The sequence below is a fragment of the Oreochromis niloticus genome, linkage group LG16 (genome assembly GCF_001858045.2).
Source record: "Oreochromis niloticus isolate F11D_XX linkage group LG16, O_niloticus_UMD_NMBU, whole genome shotgun sequence".
Taxonomy (NCBI): domain Eukaryota; kingdom Metazoa; phylum Chordata; class Actinopteri; order Cichliformes; family Cichlidae; genus Oreochromis; species Oreochromis niloticus.
Genome location: NC_031987.2, coordinates 5047026 through 5065706, shown reverse-complemented (window position 1 = coordinate 5065706; position 18681 = coordinate 5047026). Strand labels below are relative to the sequence as shown.

The 18681-nt window shown below is 41.0% G+C and overlaps 1 protein-coding gene across 1 annotated transcript in view; it reads right to left on the bottom strand.

Moving 5' to 3' along the window:
* tmeff2a (transmembrane protein with EGF-like and two follistatin-like domains 2a) overlaps nt 1-18681 on the bottom strand; it is a 129016-nt gene that overhangs the window by 72288 nt on the left and 38047 nt on the right. The window contains exon 3 of the mRNA XM_005450459.4: nt 6720-6849. Within this exon, the coding sequence (XP_005450516.1) occupies nt 6720-6849 (130 nt within the window). The remainder of the gene's footprint in view (nt 1-6719; nt 6850-18681) is intronic.

Here is an 18681-nt window from a genome sequence, read left to right as displayed (position 1 = left end):
TCAAATCCTCATTCTGTCCAAACTTTGTCTTCCTGACAGTAAAATAAACATCTTCCACTTCTTCCTTGCTTGCTCTGTTATTTGGTCACCACACAGCGCCTTCTTTTCTATAGCAACCAGTAAATGGTGCCATCTTTATTTATATACAAAAAACAGACGGCAACACTATCAAATCATGTTTGTCTCTGCCTCGGTGTCCTCACAGCATGACACGGGCACCTCAGCAGGCCTCCTGTTTACTGTTTGGAATGACAACCGACTCCAACGTCTGCCCTGTTGGCCTCGGCAGGATCAAAGGGGTTCGGCGCAAGGGAAGCGTGGACGTCGCTTATGTATAAGAAGAAAAATGATAATGCAAGATGTAAGATACAAGTACAGCACACTGTGGTTTTCATATTTATCTTTCATCAGTGTAATCAACATCAGTACACAGGGGATAAATTGGAAAGTGTAATCTGTGGAGAGCTGTGTGGTTTCAGGTTTAGTATGGGTGAGCAAGAGGAAGCCACTCATGATTACAAAGGAAGGGTCTTCTCCCCAGAGAGTGCAATGTTGTGCCACCATGTTTCCACACAGGGCCTGAATAGACAAACACTAAATCTAGAGAGTGCACTTTGTTGGTTTTACGCTGAAGTGATGGCATCTGCTCTACAAATTTTAGAAAAGAGAATCTGGGATCTGCAGCTGGTTATAATATATGCTACAAAATAGATAGATAGACACTGACACTACTGAAAAAGAGAAATTTGCAACGGCAGGCCCTGGGCAAGCTGTAAAAATGTCTTTCTACAATAACTGCTCTATGTACTATTTCCAACCAGTTATGAAATCCAGAATTTAATCAGCCATCTCATTTTTAAAACTAAAAAATTAGAACAGTAATATTCTAATCAGTCTAGAAAATGTTTAGGACCTTTCAGCTCGTAGTTTCTTCTGGTAACACTCATATATAACGTTCTTGTTCAGTCTCACCAGTATCCTCATTGCCATTTCTTAGAGCAGGTTGTTTTCAGCTATAAAGCTTATATAAAGCCATTTCCCTTTTGAAGGCAGCACTAAACAGCAACAGACAGTCAGTGACTGTATGATTCACACAGTCTAGAGAGACAGGCTTTGGGTTTACCGGAGACCAAAGCATAACTTGAAGGAAAGCACGAATGTTGTGTTAAAGTCACACTAGAGAAAACTTTGCTTGGAGACCAACCAAATTTTTAAGAGCTTGTGCAATGAATTTGTTGTCTCATTGCCTTTGAAGACAAGGACCAGGTCTGTGACAACTCTCAGTCAGCTGCTGTCTTCAAAGCGACATTGGTGTGTCAAGATGGCAAGAAAAGTCCAACGAGACAAAGTCAGCCTGTTATTAGTTTGTGATTGACTGAAGTCGAGTTGGCAACTATGTACCATCTGTTTATGATAAATCAAGAGAAATTGCAAATGTGTTTCAAATTCTCATCAAACAGAAATTCACATTAACTACAACCGGAATGTCATAGATTTGAAACAGAAATTCTGAATTTCCTCAAAAAATAGCGACATAATTACCGCAGTATGGCGATTTAACTCCAAAATGGCAAAGGTGCTCAGCAACCATGTTTTTGTACAGGAATAGAACAAGGTGCAACCAGGTGAGTCGAATCGCCTTTTACAAAAAGACACATCTCAGGTGAGCTGGGCTTATTGGTGGAACTTGAGTCTTGCCATTCTTCCTTCACCTTCACCATCGTGTCTGAGAATGATTGCACTCAGTCTGAACGGGACTGTGATTGTTTGGAGACAGGCTGCCTCTTGTCTCTCAGATCATCTCGCAATCGAAAGTGGTCGCCCAGAGTCTTGTACAGCAAAAAGGTTCAACCATCAATGGCAAGGAGATTGATGTCCCACTTTACTCTAGTGTGACTGATCTATCAGGCCACCAGAAATGTACGATCAGACCAATTCTAATGTTTATTTATGTCTCACTGATATTAAATGGGCAATGGCTGTAAACACTGACACCAACATAAACTCTGCTAAGAAAATCTTGTGATATGACTGAAAGTTCCAGAAAACAAACAAACAAACAAACATCTATAGAAGTGAAGCTGTTTCCCCCCCCAAAAATGACATTACTTTATCTTTTATTTTTCTCCAGCAGTCTGGTGCATGATATCTCTCACCTCAGCAAGGGAAACAAGTATTGGTGCCAGCGAGTTGACATATATCCATTATAGAGTGTACTGTTGCCGCTAATGGGATTTCTGAGGATGGAAATGGAAAGGAGGACAGGGAGAAACTGCGAGAGGAACAGAACAGGAGGAGAAAAAAGAAGGCTTCGCTGTAGTGGATGTACGGTTAGATAGCTGCCGCTCTTGAATTCTTTACTCTCAGTATCGCTCGTATCATATTCACAGCATTTTAACATATTCACTGCTGAAGTGATTTTAAAGCTGAAAGTATCAACAAAATGCAAGAGAGCAGAGAGAAACCATTCAGAAGCAGCTGCCTACCATGCTTTATCACATGAAAAGCAATCATATAGGAAGACGTGTCTTGGTGAGGGAAATAGCTAAATTAATTTTAATTCACATGGGAGGGCCCCCCCGCAAAGCCTTACATTGAAAAACTGCTTTTTTAAACATTATATCTTTAGTACAATAAGTGAGCTAACATTTCGCTTAGACATTTAGTCTCAAAGCACGGTAAATGCACTTATATTGATGGTGAAGACTTCAGGACAAAAACTATCAAGGGGAAAGCAGATGAGACAAAGTTAGAGGCCTTGATGGAATTACTCCATAACAGGAGATCCAGTGAGACTGGGTTTTCCAGTCCCAGTTCCTAGAGTGTACAAAAGGCCACTGTAACTGCTCTGGAGGCACATGCGGAAGAAAACACCTGGGTAAAAAAATGTTTTTTTTCCCTGCCTCAAAATGGGCCTTTGGGGTGTGGCTATTTATTTAAGCATAAGTGGTTCACTTACATTAAAGGAAAGAGGCTGTATTACCTTAATTAAAAATGTTTATTTAACTGGCGACAGAAAGAACAATACTAAAGTGGCAGAACTGAGCTTCCTCTGAAGGGTGTCTGTGCTCACTCTTAGAGATGGGATGAGGAGCCCAGTCATTAGCAAGAGGCTCAGAGCAGAGTCGCTGCTCCTTTGCTTTGAAAGAAACCAGTCGAGGTGGTTCAGGTGATGGAGACTCCTGGGCAGACCCTGGAGAGTTAATGTCTCTCAGCTGGCTCGGAAACATCTCTCCTCCTTGGGCGAGCTGAAATCTTTGCTTAGACAGCTGCCACCATGACCTGGGCTCAAATGAGCAGTGGAAAATTGGATGGCTGGATGTTTGAGTAAATAGAAGCCCAAAATGTTCAGTATGCAGGATTAACCCTCATCTCTCCACTCAGTCTGAATTTAGTCTCTGCAGAACAAAAGATCTGACCGGGATATGAACTCAAATGCAGGTGGATCATACCCGCTTTCCTTTTATTTGTTCTTAAAAATCTTAATATCCCAAGACAGCTGGTCAACCACGCCACTATTTTTTTAAAACAAAGATAAGGCTCTCCACTCAGCCTGTGTGCTTTCACTAATTATATTTGTCTTTTATTTTAGTCTCTGAGCCGCTGCTGTATAAATGGAATAGATTTTAATTTCTGTGAAATTTTGTTTTAATTTATTTGTTTGTCTCAAGTGCTCGGTGCATCATTTTAAATTACATTCTTCCTTTTTACTGCCTCCTGCTTAATTTATCTGTTTTCTTCATCCTCATGAAACAACAAATTACACCAGAAATGCTTCAAGTCCCAGAAAAAAAAATGTAAGTTTGAGAGTGAAAGTGTAGCAAATTTCATACCACTTTGTTTGGGTGGAATAAAGAAGAGATTTTGTAATAAGTTTCAGTTTATTTCTTGACCCTCATCTGCGTCAATTTCTGACCTTACTGAGCTTTTTTCTGATTAGAGTTTGACGGTAGTCACTAGTTTTAAATGTTATTAAGTGGAAAATGGTGGAGAGTCCCAGATTTGACCTCAGGAAATCACATGATAGGGTGGGGCCAGGTTTCACAATGAGCTCACCCGAAACCTTAGCTGATTGTGACCTACACCCGTTTTCACACCGTGGCTCATGTGATTAGGTAGAGGATCATTAGGGGGTCCATTGTCCCTCTTGGGGTGACACTCCCACAGGGCTTAAATCTGGGACTCTCCACCATTTGACCCCAGAACTGAAGAAGCTTCTCGGATGAGAGGTGAAACATCTTCAAGCAACTTAAAGAAGTCCAGACGCTTTTCTTTCCAAACTCCTTAGAATGCCTTTTCAAGCTGGCCGATGAAGTTATTGTCACTATTTCCATCTTTTACACACAGTTTAGAATAAAATTTGACTTCTTCAATCTTTACTTTCTCAGAGGCCGTCTATTTGTTTACTAGGACCTTGTTCTGGACAGACATGAGAACAAAGCATACATAAAAACAAAATACCAAAGGGAAGAATATAAAACCACTGTTCTGCTCTATTAGTAGTCTGCACAACAACAAAATCCTTGTGTGAATGGTGAATTGTGTCCTCAGAAGTACTGCCTGTTGTGTGGAAGAAAAGAGTCCTTATCTCTTTCTATTTCAAAAGATACGGAAATTCATATCAGACACACTGGCTTACACCCATCACATGTCTTGAAAAGAGGACCTCATACACAAGCAACAAACAAGCAATTTAGAGAGTGGACCTGGGAATTTCATGTGACCGTGCACAGCCCTACTTACTGGCACACAGACACCACTGCTCTTATGGCACAAACATTTCCACCTCGGTCTCCACGTTTCCTCTGCTGAGCTGTGCCCATTCAAGGGGACCTTTAATGGACTTGTGCCGGCTTTCTGTCAACGAGGTTAACTGAGTCAGCAACTGCTCAACTTGAGCCAGTAATACTATCTTGGCTTAAGCAATGATTCACACATGCCTAACAGCAGCCAGCATCACATTGCCAGTGGATTCACTCATTCACAACTAAGCACAGTATTCAGAACATGACTCACTAATTGGTAGAATCCTCAGTAGGCGTTGCTGCTTTTCTTTCAAGTTTATGCTCATCTATATAAATTTGTCACCATAGGATAAAACACGTTGCTCTGGCCAAAGCTAATTTTACATGTTAAGATAAAAATTTGCATGTGAAGAACAATTTTACAGACTCAGCATGCAGTTTAATTCATCATTAATTCAGACTGCAGTGTTTTCATTCATATGATACATAAAAAAATGTGTGTATTTCAAGTGAAACCACTGGCCAAGGGTGTTAAATAGCTGATTATTACATGAGAATGATTTTCACTGCTTCCACTGAGAGAGTTAATGTGCCATTTTTAGACCTTGCATGTGCGAGGGTCTTTAATTCACGTTCATTCAGTGGACTGGTATCCTCACAAATAGTAGTGCATGCTCTGAGCACCAATAGTGGTCTCCACATCATGGCTAATGAAGTGCCTGACCTTTTCCAAATGAAGACACCCACTCAGCAGCTTAAACACCAAACGGTAATCCCAGTTATGTCCAATAATTATGCCAAGCACTTTTACTTTTCAGCCAGTGGAAGGGAATACACTGGACATGATGTATATAACATGATGCCGAAGCTGAAAGAGGAGCGTTGTTAATGCAGCATTTATGCGTCAGAAGCTAGCCCTCGATGACCAGAATCATTCAAATGAATAGCTATTTCTATCTATCTGCTGTCAGTCAACGTGACTGTTAGTCCAGCCGTTCTTCTCTGAGCTCCTCCGAGCTCAGACACACGGCTGCTTCTGAGGATAGAGACGTCACTCAAATCTCACGTTTAATGTGGATTCTCTGTAGCGTCAGCATGCTAACGTGTTCAGAATGACAACTTGCTGAGGCAGATACTTTTTATCACAGTATAGCTAACAAGCAGTGTAGCTATACAGCACAGTGAGGTTGATGTGAATAGGTTTAGTACTGTTACGGTCCCTCAGCGCAGTATTAAATGATTCTCTTAAAGCTACAGAAAGTACTCCTAATAACATTTAACAGAAAAAAAAAGTGTTGAAAAAAGGAAACGGCCATCAAGATGATGTGTGATTCAGTGATTTCATTTTCTGCTTTGTTGAGCATGCCTCGTGGCAACAGCATTACAGTAACTACCTATGACAATTTGGCCAATGCATTCTATGGCTTTTGACATTTATTTAAACATTACGTAACGAAAGGTCAAAGCTGTCGAGATTTCTTTTGCTTCTTGTTAAACACACCTAATTTTTAATAAACTGTAATTTAAAAAAGGCCTTATGGCCAAATGCTGTGTTCATTTTCTTGAGAGATGGTGCCGTGCTTGTGATGAAATCATTTTTTTGCGCTTTGCACATTTTCATTACGCAGTTTTTGTAACTCCTTTGAAATAAAAGATCCGTTGGTAATTACTGCATCCCAGCTACTGGATGCAGATTAAAATATTGATGAGAGTAATAAGGAAACATGAAATCTGTGCTGCTGCATATAAAACGTTAAAATTCATGTGGAATTGCATTTTCAGCTTTATATTTGCTGTTGCTGAATCTCATATGCATGCTTACAGATAGCCGTGAAACCTCTTGAATATATTAAATCCAAACACGGCTGCTTGCGCATGTGTTCAGTGTGCTGGTATCAGAACTCCTCTGCATCCATATCCACGCGTGTATGGGTTTGTGTTTGTGTGTAGGCACCATAAGGTAAATGTACATACCAGCAGGACAGTCGCCTTCTGACACAATAAGCACTTCAGACTGCTGCTTGCAGGCATCCCTGCGCAGGAAGCACTCGTTCTGGTAGTTCTTATTGTTGGAGCCACACACAGGGACATAGTCATTGTTGCACTGCAGAGAGGAGAGAAGAAAACAGGTAAGAAAAGGAGCATGTAAAAGGGACAAGGTTAAACTAAAGTGATATAGTGAGTCTGTGTCCTCAAGTAAACACTTGAGCCTTCAGAATTCTGCAGGGAAGCCACTGCCTTCAATTCCCAATTTGAATACTCTTCAATCTCAGCACTGAAAAGAATGACACGTATGCAAACTCCACCAAAGACATAACCAGCTTGGCAGAGTAATAAAGCAACAGCTGATGCCTACATTGCTCACATTGAACATTTATCGAGCGACCAACAACACTGTGCAGACCACTGCTGAACGGCACAAACAGGAAAAAAGATCTGCTTTTAAATCCAATACTTCAAAAAGCCTGATGATCAACTTGGAATGCTTTTCTTTAATTCCAGCGTTCTCCTTTATTAATCCCACTAAGTTCTTCAGTATTTCGGTTAAGGGGTTTTGGCGCACCTTTATACTGAAAGCTTCTTGTACAAGGACAAACCATAACACGTTCATTGTTAGCTAAGAAATGAAGTTGAGATCTACATGAAAACAGTGCAAATCTCCACTTTGTTCTTACCCAATGTGGTACAGTCAGATAATATTATAAGAATCTTCTGCTTCCTGTTTGAAATTATAAGCAGATTACAAATTGGCCACGCCAGCTTGAATAGCTCGAGAAACTAGCCATTGTTACCAATGTCAAGTTAAAGAGACAGTGGAGTACGCCCTGACGTATGTAAGGGGACACGAAGAAAACTGAATGGGTATCTAAGCTGGCATATTTATAAGAGTGTGACTCAACTGTAAAAACCAGAGTTCATTATTATTACTTGAGGAAAACTTCAAACAGCACAGAACTAGTGCCCTCAAGAGTTCAAGTAACAGAAACACCTTGACATCCACTGCTCCTCAACACTGGTTTTCTGTCAGTGCGCTCATTTTTCAGCAGGGCTTTTCTCCAAAACATCCACGTCTATTTAAGCCGAGTAACAAAGTGCTGCGTCAGATGCACATAAGCTAAACTCAAGTGAGATGGGTGGAAGAGCCCAGTATTGAATTCATAGTATGTACAGTATGTTAACCAGCTAAACTGCTTAGGATGTATTCGCACAGCTAAAAAAACCTCATTTTCAGTGTAACATTTCTATGCTACTCCTTCACCATTGCTAGAATGACGATTAAGCACCAGAAACATAGCCATGCAATACCTTTTTAAGCAAAATTAACCCCAATTAACCATAAATATATCTGCCTCACATTAGCAAGATCATGCAGTGTTTGAAGTTCTTTAAGACTGCCTGATGAAGATATACTGGTGCTGATTCTAACCATGATACCTGAAAAAATTAAAGTTGGCACATTATAGCTGATTATATAGATATTATAGTACAAGCACCAGTCTAGTCACAGCTACAGTCACATGTTCCAGTTTACTGTGACTCACTTCCCTTTCATTAACTACTAAACTGCACTCACTTTACGGGTGACTAAAGAAAGGTAACGTCATTCATGTTCCTGTTGCCGTGGTGACTTCATTCGCTCACTTTGAGACAACACAAACCCCAAAGTCAGCTCGAGACCCTCACACTCATGCTTTTTTTATTTAACAGTTAATATGCTGCACAGTCTTTAATGTCATTTTTACACTATTTACTCTGATTTAATAAGCCATCTGTAGCCGCCACCAACAGCACCTTGCACCTACCCCATTCACACCGCCCTGCGTTAAACCACAAGATCAACAGAACACGGCAACAAAGAAAGCTAAGAATGACTTTGGCTCGTTGACTAGCTTTTGTATTATTAGATATCCTTTCCGCCATGATCATCGTCTATTGAAAATCTGAAACTGCCCTGAAATCAAAACATATTTTGCTTTGTTCACACTTTGTCCAACAGCAAAAAATCCAAATGGTAATTTACCAGTGTAGAAAAGGAGTAAGTGAGCTAAAATCTTATCATACTAAAACACATCGCACATCTGGCAGATTGACCGATTTTTGAATTAGTTTGGAGAATGACAAACTTCAGTCCAGCGTAGGTGTTAAAAAACAAGATGCAAAAAGAAAGAATAGCTGGGTAAGTGCTCCTCTGAATTGTGTTTAATTATGAACTGATGCGTACCGAAAATCAGTATAAGTGTAAAAAACAAACAAAAAACTAGCACCATAGATTTTGTTAATGGATTATATTCACACTGCAGACTTCTGAAAAGCTGCACACCTCTTGTTGCTCCACTGGAGCAGTAGGAGGTTAAGTGACTTGCTCAAGGGCACTCAGAAAAATAGCTACTACGGTACATGAGAACATTACTCATTCATTTTCCTCACATGGTTTGTTGGCTATGGAGTAAGTCATGATTTTTCAGATGACTGATGGCACTGGAGGGCCGAGTCTTAGTTTTCATTTTTTTGGCTGTAGAGGAGAGATATTCATTTGATTTGAAATCGATTCACTGTTGCCGCACTGTAGGAATAACAAACGTGATTATTCAATTGAGAAATATTACCCACTATTCCCTGGGAAGAAAGAACAGCTATCAGAAGGTCCAGAGAAATTGTTGCTCGGTAGTCACAGCCCGTAACCTGATTAAATATAAAAGTGTTGAAAAATGGGGAATGTGTGAAAATGTGTTCCTGCTGGGTGTGACATCGCAAGGACAAGAGGCTCACTGGATATTCCCCACAGGGATGAAGCTAAGGAGCTCACGGCTCTTTGTCTCCACTTCCTTTTTTTACTTTAAGTCTCTAATGGATTGCTCTGAAATCTGTTTTCTCACAGCTAAATCATCTCTGTGCCCTCATGGATCGCTGCATGGTTTTCACAAATGGACCTATTGTAAACACAGACTGGCAATAACAACATATTCAAGTAAGTCTGTGTTTATGGTCACATGTCAAGCCAACTTTGTAAAAGCATAGTGTTGGAGAAAAAGAATATTTTTTATCCTCTTCCTTCCTTCCAGTAAAAAAACCCCATTTAGTCTAATATTGGTTGGAGTAACAAATTGTGACACTTGAAGCTCTGACTTTTTCACTCCTTCCTCTTCACACCTGTCCATTAGCACAATATTTTTCCGGTGTCAGTTTCAGTAGTCCGCTTTGGCAGATGGTTAACAAAAAAGGGGTCAAAAGCAAGATGTCATGATGTGCTAAGCTGCCAGCTTTTGACACTCGTTATATGCTCCATTGCATATTCTAATTTTTAGAAGGAGTAGGCCTTCGAGATCTGGAAACAGCAAACTGCAGGGGAGAAAAATCCGTATTTTTCCACTTTTCCATATCAGGGTTATGGCGGTGCCTGTCCCATTTGTCATAGGGCAGGAGGCAGGGTACACCCTGGATAGGTCAACAAGCCATCGCAGGGCTAGCACATGGAGACCGACAGCTATTTACAGCCAATTTACCTAACTTGCATGTTTTTGGACTACAGGAGGAAGCCAGAGACTCTGCGACAACATGCAAACTGCATATTGAATTGCTCGGCCAGGATTTAAAGCTAGCTAGTGCTAGTGCTAACTAGCTATGTTAGCTAGTTGCAGCCCTAGATTGGGCCAACTGTGGCTCAAGAAGCACGAGCACTCTACTAGTTGGAAGTTTGGTGGTTTCTTTCAGCCCACATACTGAAGTGAAAGAAAACCCCAAATTCCTGCTGATGCAACTATTGTGTGATCGGGCAGAATAAGAGAATAGTATAAATGGATATTTGTGAATGGGTGAATGCGAATAGTAGTTAAAAGGTCTCTGAATGTTCAGTTAGAGGAAAAAAGTGTTATATATATCACTTTTATCAATATATCAATTTCAAAATACTCTTGTACGCATTTAAAGCTATTCATCATCTCTCTCCTCCATATCTCTCTGATCTGGTTAACATCACCGCCCCATCTCGTTGTCTCAGGTCTTCTTCTTCCCTTTCACTCTCCGTCCCCTCCCCCCGTCTTGTCACCATGGGGAGCAGGGCTTTCAGCTGCTCTGCTCCACGACTCTGGAATTCCCTACCTCCTGATTTAAGAAATATCTCTACCTTCTCTCTCTTTAAGTCCCAACTCAAAACCCACTTGTTCAAAATAGCTTATCCCACATAACCTCTCCACTTTGCTATTTTAAATTTGTTTATGTTTTATGATTGTGTAAACTCTTTGCTTTTATGTTGCTTTTTACTCTACTGTGTACAGTGACCTTGAGTGTTTTGAAAGGCGCTTTCAAATAAAATGTATTATTATTATTATTATATAAGTACCACTCCATTTACCATGTGTGCATCATCTGAGTGCATACTTCTTGGATCGTCCTTTCAGTACAAAAAATTATGTATCATTACACATCAGATCATTACATTGGAAATGATTCAAAACAGTACAAATATAAATAAAAGGCCCAGCTAGCAGGTTAAGCATCAACAACTGATCGAAAACAGGCATTCCTTTAGAAAACCATAACTCTGAACCTTATAGTGTTTTTTTAAATCACATCACATTGTAGGGCAGTTGTCATGATCAGTGAAATTATTATTGTATGAGGTTACATGATGTTTAGTTCTCCTGTAAAGTTGAGCAAATTAACACAAGCATCTCACTTCTCTGCTTGGGCTGCTGCCCCGCAACCCGGCCCCGGATAAGCAGAAGAAAATGGATGGATGGATGGATGGATCTCATTTTTGAAGCCAGCCTCAAGTGGCCATTTCAGGAAATGCACCCAGATTTATTTTCCTCTTTATTGCTTAGTACAGCATCAGTAGAATGAGGTCTGAACATTGTCAGAACTTGTGCTTTATTATATTTAGCGCACAACAGGACACTCTTCATGCCGCCTGTGTACTCAACTAGAGAGAAACTCCCATTAGCTTAGGTAAGGGGTGGTGATTATGCTCGCTGGGAATTCTCCAGACAATTGCCTCCATGGGCTTTATGCAGACTTTGTACTAAGAAACTGGCACGAGAATAGAGTAAAGTAGAGTGTGATGTCTGATTTAGCTGATTCTCTTTACCTTGCAGTGTTGGAGCTTTAACTTAACTTAGCATCTTCGACACCCTTCAACTTCATCTGACCCGCCCAGGCAAATAATAACCAATCAACCCTGCACTCTAGTAGCTACAGGCTAAGATAATGTTCATACTTAATCAGGCATGTGAGTTGGTTGAAAATGGCTGCCAAAGTGAATAGATTTTGAAATGCCATAATCAACTCTTAAAACAGTATGAACCAGAAAAAGTGACCTCGTTGAAAAGCTTTTAGGCTTTTAGACTTTAGACTAACAACATCAGTGACCTCTGTACTGAAAACATGCTAAAGATGAGAACAGAGAGCCCGGGAGGGAAACTTGGCTGCCCTGCGTTTTACCACATGAGTTTTGCTGTTTGGGGACAAAACAGAAAGGATTCAGCAACTCTGTTGTTTAGGGGGCTTGATTGTGAAAGGCCTGAAAGGACCGGAAAAACAGCACGAGGGCATAAACTGCATTTCAGATTAAGCTAACTAAGTGTGAAGGACAATTGATACACACATACCCATCTGATACCCACAAGGAAAAGAGCAAAAATAACCATCCATTCAGGAAACCAGACGGATGATAATGATCAAGTGTGAACACTTTTTAACAAGCTGGGGGAAAGAAGATGGCAGAAAGCACACAAAAGACAGTAAAAGGGGGGAGTATAGTAGGGAAAGTGAAGCTGCACACTGGCTTCTGATCAAAGGGATTGGAATGCAGGAAGGAAAGAGGCTGTAGAAAAGACGATAGGCAAAAACGATGGGTGAAATTGGGCTAACGGGGAGAAGGAGTCAGTGGAAATGGATGAGGGTGAGACAGGAGGAGACTGAGGGGTAATGAAAGAAAAGTAAAAATACAGAAATGAGATGCAGACGGCCAGAAAGGGAGAGGCAAAGACAGGGCCCTGGCTCAACAAACTTGGCACGATAAAAAAGAACCACAGCGCCTGAAGAAACCGAGGCATACACGGAAAAAAAGGGAACATCATGAAATAAAAAAGAAAGAGGAGAAGAAATGGGGACACAGACCGAGAGAAGGAGAAGGATAAAAAAATCCCCTCAAAGGCGACCGAGAGAGAATGAAAAAAATGGCAAGCCCACAAAGGCGCTTGGAATAGCTTACTGCAGGGCCCGCACTGCTTTTGCCATCCACTATCACTCCCCTCTGCCTAACCCCCCCACCACCACCAGCACCACTCTCACACTCTCTCCCATCTGGCTTGGGTTGTCCTTAACCTGGGGACTCTCGCTTCATGCCAGGCGTGATGCAACTGAAGGGAAAGCTGCCCGGCAGAACCCTGCGGGCGTCTTTTAAGAGTGCCTTCTTTCCCGTGAAAACTCCCTCAACCCATCTCTTGATCTTCCTCAGTATTTGGCTCTCACCCCCGTGGAAAGGAGAGAAGTGATGAGAGGAGGGGGCGAGGATTTAAAACCTCAATCTCTCCAAGAGGAGGTGCAAGACGGAGGCTGCAGCTGTGTGCAAATTAAAAGTCTCACCCAAAAAAATACTCAAGTGTTGGCTTAGAGGAGCGTGTTATTGGTCCCTTACAGCATGTTGGATCGGATCTCTTGTGTTTTAGGTGAGGCGGACCATATGTAAGACAGCCAGGGAGCAGAAATAGATTGCCAAACATAAAGTAAGACATTCGGGAAAAGATGTGAAACGTTCGACTTCTTCATCTTGGCTGAATCTTTCAACTTTTCCTCAGCTATTCTTGTTGGAAAAAAGAAATGTTGACGCTCATCTGCCAACTTCTTTTTATTCTTCTGGGACTTCTCTTGAAGTGACAGCGAGGCAGGGAGTGAGCTAAGGTTACTGGTTTCAAACTTTTTCCTGACTCGTATTTCTCCACACGGCACTTCTTTAAGCAGCGCATGACCGCATCAGAGACAAAGGCATCCTTGTTGTAGCCCTTGTCAGAGCCCTGCAGCTTTGATCCTTTAATGCGTTGATAACAAGCACCGTGTGACGTTAGCAGTCTGCAAATATAAGCTGTCAGCTGTTGCACTTAACTCTATGCCAGGCAAGATTACTGTCAGCGGAATGGAAATGAAAAAACAAAAACAACAAAAAAAACAAAAAAAACAAGACAAAGGTGTCAGAAAAGTCTGCGATGTGCGCTTGAAAAACAGCACCATCGAAGGGAAGATTGTGGAGGAGGAAAACGATGCGATTATGTTAATGAGATGGGGTGAATGAGACAGAAGGTGAGAAAATTTGATCCTCTGCAATTCTCTGCAGACAGAGAAGTGGGGGCCAGTGGCCAGGGCCATATGGCGCAGCCTTATGTGCCCGCTGGCTCAAGCTTTGCAGAAGTCGCAGACGCTGCCCTGCGGCTCCACTTTGACAAAACCCGGACAGTTGTGTGGCGTCTTGACTGAAAATACCACAACAGAAGAGGTGCTAATGGTTCTGTTTATGTGTGTTAGAGAATATGGTATGGGAACGCCTTATTGACAGGAAAAGTGGAAGACAACCACACGGGTGAACTTAAATGCATTTGATGATACGTATAGCTCATCAGAGTTACATTTGCAGCATGTGATCCAGCATGTATGCATACATGTAGACCAGTCTCTAATCTTCCACTTCATGTCATTTGCACCCGTTCTGCATTTTGTCACAGTAAATCTAATTTCCACAAACCTCCTGCAGGGGCTGCTGTGGTTCTGCCTAGCCTCAGCCCTCCTCATTTGAGTTTGAAATGCTAAGCTTTGGGACTGCAGCCAGTACCTGTTGTCTCCCTACCTGCCTGGGATCCTGGACAGACACACATACACAGACAAAGCAACCAATGCATCCACCATCGGAGCACTTTGTACTAAAAAAAAAAAAGCATCTGCTCCTTACCAGGTCACAACACACAACCTAGCAAAACAAGCAGAACCATCATCATTCATCCTGTGCCTCGATAACAGCTCCCAGTGTTCACTTCACCATACATCCGACATAACTGCTGGCTGACAGGGGTGGAAAAAAAGACAGGTGGTGGTGGGAGGAGGAGGGGGGCGAGAGGAGCAGGCAGAATACGGAGTTAAAAAGCAGGAAGTGAATGTGGAGAAGATAATGGAGGAAAAAAGAAGGACAAATAGTGCAAGAGATGTGGATGATAGGGCGATAGCAATGACAGCAATTAAAGAACGAGGAGGACAGTGTGCGGGAGTGGCGAGGGATGCGCACAAGTGAAACCACACGAGAGCAAACAACGCGAGTGGGAGACAAAGGAGAGGAGAGATAGAAAGTGAAGGCGGGTGCACGCATCAGTGCGTGACTATGTAGCAGAGGGAAGGAGCGTGCCAATTTGAGGGGTAGAGCTCTGCAAAACGCAACAAGAACAAACATGACAGGATATCAGCATCAATAAGTGAGAAAACAAATGACACATCCATCCGTCCAGCAGAGCCCCCCCTCCCCCTGAACGCTGCTATCTCCGCATTCTGAAAAATGATCTTCATTACGAGCAAAAATTAGTCCCACATTGCAAATCAAGTGCACTGAAGTCACACTAACGCATTTGTTGGCCACAGAATAGCAGGGGGGTTACATTCTGATGATTAGTGGAAGTCCAGGTTGAGGCAAACTGAATAATTTTCCCCACTAATGCACTCATTTATATGTTGGAAATCCACTTTTCTCTTGCTAGGCTGGAGCTTATCCCAGCTGTCATAAGGTGAAAGGCAGGGTACACCACACGCAGAACACCGGCCCATCACAGGGCTATTATGTTCTCATTATACATATATATAATTAAGTGAAAATTTGAGCAAGCAGACAAACCTCTAACAAGCCAAACTCTCACTTTTCTTTATTGGCTTTAAACGTGTTTTACAGTGAAAGTCCTTAGTACTGTGTGTAAACATTAAAACAAACTTAATAGACTTACATTTCTCTCTGATGATATTATGAAACACATAACCAGAAATGTACTAAAATATTACAGTCACAGGGAATCGAAGAGCAAGAGAGGAGAAAGCCCACACTGAAACGTAATATGATAAAATTTCAGCAAAAAAACAGACATTTAAGCCCTTAAAGTTTCACAGTGCTTTGCTTGGTTTTTTTCCCTCTTTTTATGTGTTAAACTTATAAACTAGAGTTATTGTGCAAAATCTATGCACAGCAAGCACACTCGGTAACCTGTGCATAGCTTGATGTGCACCTTTCCAGAGATGTAACTACACATTGCAGGGACACACACTGCAATAGCTTTGATAGATCTGCTTGGTAGCATGTAAACACAGTATATTGATTATCACAAGGATAATGGAATAGTCTGCAATTCTATCTTGCTTGCTAACACAATCCTCAGTATTCTGCCGGTGTGGACATAGGCCATTTTTTTTCTATTTTTTTCATAGCTCTGATAGTCCATGTGCAGACTCCATCATTTCTTACTCTGCATATCAGGAAAATTAGCTTTTTCCCGATCTTCATAAGCTCCAAGTCCAACATGATCAGCAATGCAGACACACCAACATAAGTATAGGTTAAAAAACGTCACCTGTTATGGCACAAGGACTGAAGAATTGTGAATAAAGGTTTCCAGAACTGACTAAAGAAGTGTGTCAGTATCTGTAGAACACATGTAGAAGGTTATCACCTAATCTAAACACAATCAGCAAAAATATTGTGGGACCACTTCATTAAAAAAAAAAAGAATCAGATTTTATTTAATTGAAAGAAAGTAAATGATTTTAGTCGTCACGATTGCACCAGCAAACTCAGTTAGTCTAAATCATCTTCATTTAACTACTCCCAGCCAGTGTTGGTCAAGTTACTTGAAAAAAGTAATCAGTAACTAATTACTGATTACTTCCCCCAAAAAGTAATCCCGTTACTTTACTGATTACTTATTTTCAAAAGTAATTAATTACTTAGTTACTTAGTTACTTTTTAAAAACACGATTTACAACCTGAATAGGTGATAAAGCGATAGATCTTTCAGCCCAATTCTACTTTTTCTGCATAATCCATCATACAAAATGTAATCAAATGGAAAAGTTTCTTTTTAAAACTTGTTTTATTAGTTTTAATCTTTTAACTTTATGCATCAAGCAAAAATTAAATTATATGCAACATTCTCTGACTGGAAGAAATTTGTTTAACATTTAAACCTATTTTCTGCACATTCCAGCACATAAAATAATTTTTTTTGTGTGTTTACACTCACTCTTTCAAATAGATGCAAGTAAAACACAGGCTAGTTGCTCTATTTTCACCTGTAAAGCAGGACTGGGGTAGGCGGAGGTGTGCCCTGGTGCAGGTGTGCCGCAGCGGTCAGTTGAAGACTCCGCGAGTTTCTCTGTCAATTTCCCATTACAGTCGTAGCGCACTCGGTGCTTGCTTGGAAGTTAAGGGGGTTTTTTTCGCTGTAAAAAGAAGTTTTCTTCCCACGCACAACGGACGCTAATGTTTTTGTCACTTTTTATGGAATCAAACTCAAAGTAAGGTCAGTACTTCCACGTTTTAAACGCTGCATCCTCATACTCTCTCCCGTACTTGATATATTATCCATTGTTGATCTGCAGACAGCTGTTGTCACGAAAGTCGCACTCGTTTACGTCACTATAATGAGACATTCTCGCAAAAAACTCACGGTTTTAGTAACGCAGTAACGCAGCGTTCCTACGGGAAAGTAACGGTAATCTAATTACCGTTTTTGCAATGGTAATCCCTTACATTACTCGTTACTTGAAAAAAGTAATCGGATTACAGTAACGCGTTACAAGTAGGCTAACGCGTTACTGCCCATCTCTGCTCCCAGCAGCAGGAAGGCTTCCCACCAGTATGAAAAAACATTAATTTATTCGGTGTAACAAATGCCAAATACACAACTTAAATATTTAAATATTAAATAATAGCATTTAATAGCTCCTCTGTGTGTCTCCAAATAGCCTGAAGTTAAGGATAGTTTGGGAAAAAAACATTCTTAGCAAAGACAGGAATATCAAAGACCACCATCCCTCCTACATAGATTCAAGCATTCAATCCATTATTGTCAAGTTTATCTGATTGGATGGTGAGGTGCAGGTGGCATAGCAGGGCCTTGCACTCTAAGTGGAAGGTTCAATCCCCAGCTCCTCTTTTGCACATGCCAGTATGTCCTTAGGCAACACACTGAACCCAAATTGCTCCTTAAATGCATTCAAACATCTTCTGCAGCAGCCATAAGTATACCAGCATGACTGGTATCCTCATGTGGGAGGAGGGCAGCCCATTTACTCTTTGTCTTTGTTGATGTTTTCACATCTCTTTGTAGTTTTGTAGCATTTCATGTTGATTTCCCAACATGAATCGCTCCGAGTTAATCTGTACAATGTTCTGCTCCAGGGTCAGTGGTATGTATGTCTGACACTCTTGTGGCTCGAGGCAACTGTTGAGAATTCCATTCGCTGAAATAAAACTGAATGGAATTGAATGAGACCACTAAGTCATCTATCTATCAAGTTTTCACTTTCTGATTCTTGTAGCAGGATGCCAATGAAAGCTGGTCGGATTTAAGGACCTGCCTTCAACAACTTGGTTCCTTTTGTGTAGGGATGGGAGTTCTCATTCGTTCCGCTTTGAGAATCATCATCATCTCTAAGCAGCGTATTAAAGATTCGTACAAATTGATCGCATGCTGTGTGGTCAAATGTTTGTGCATGCTGGAGGTATTTCCCCTCTTTGTTGTGATCAGTGTTGGGGTTGTTACTCAAAAAATGTATATATTTCACATATTACACTGAATACTTTTCTTAAAAGTAATGCAGTTATTATTATTATGACCTGAAACACATGGTCTCGTAATTACTATTTAAAAATATAAAAAATATATTAGAGTCCTGCACACCAACACAGATGCCT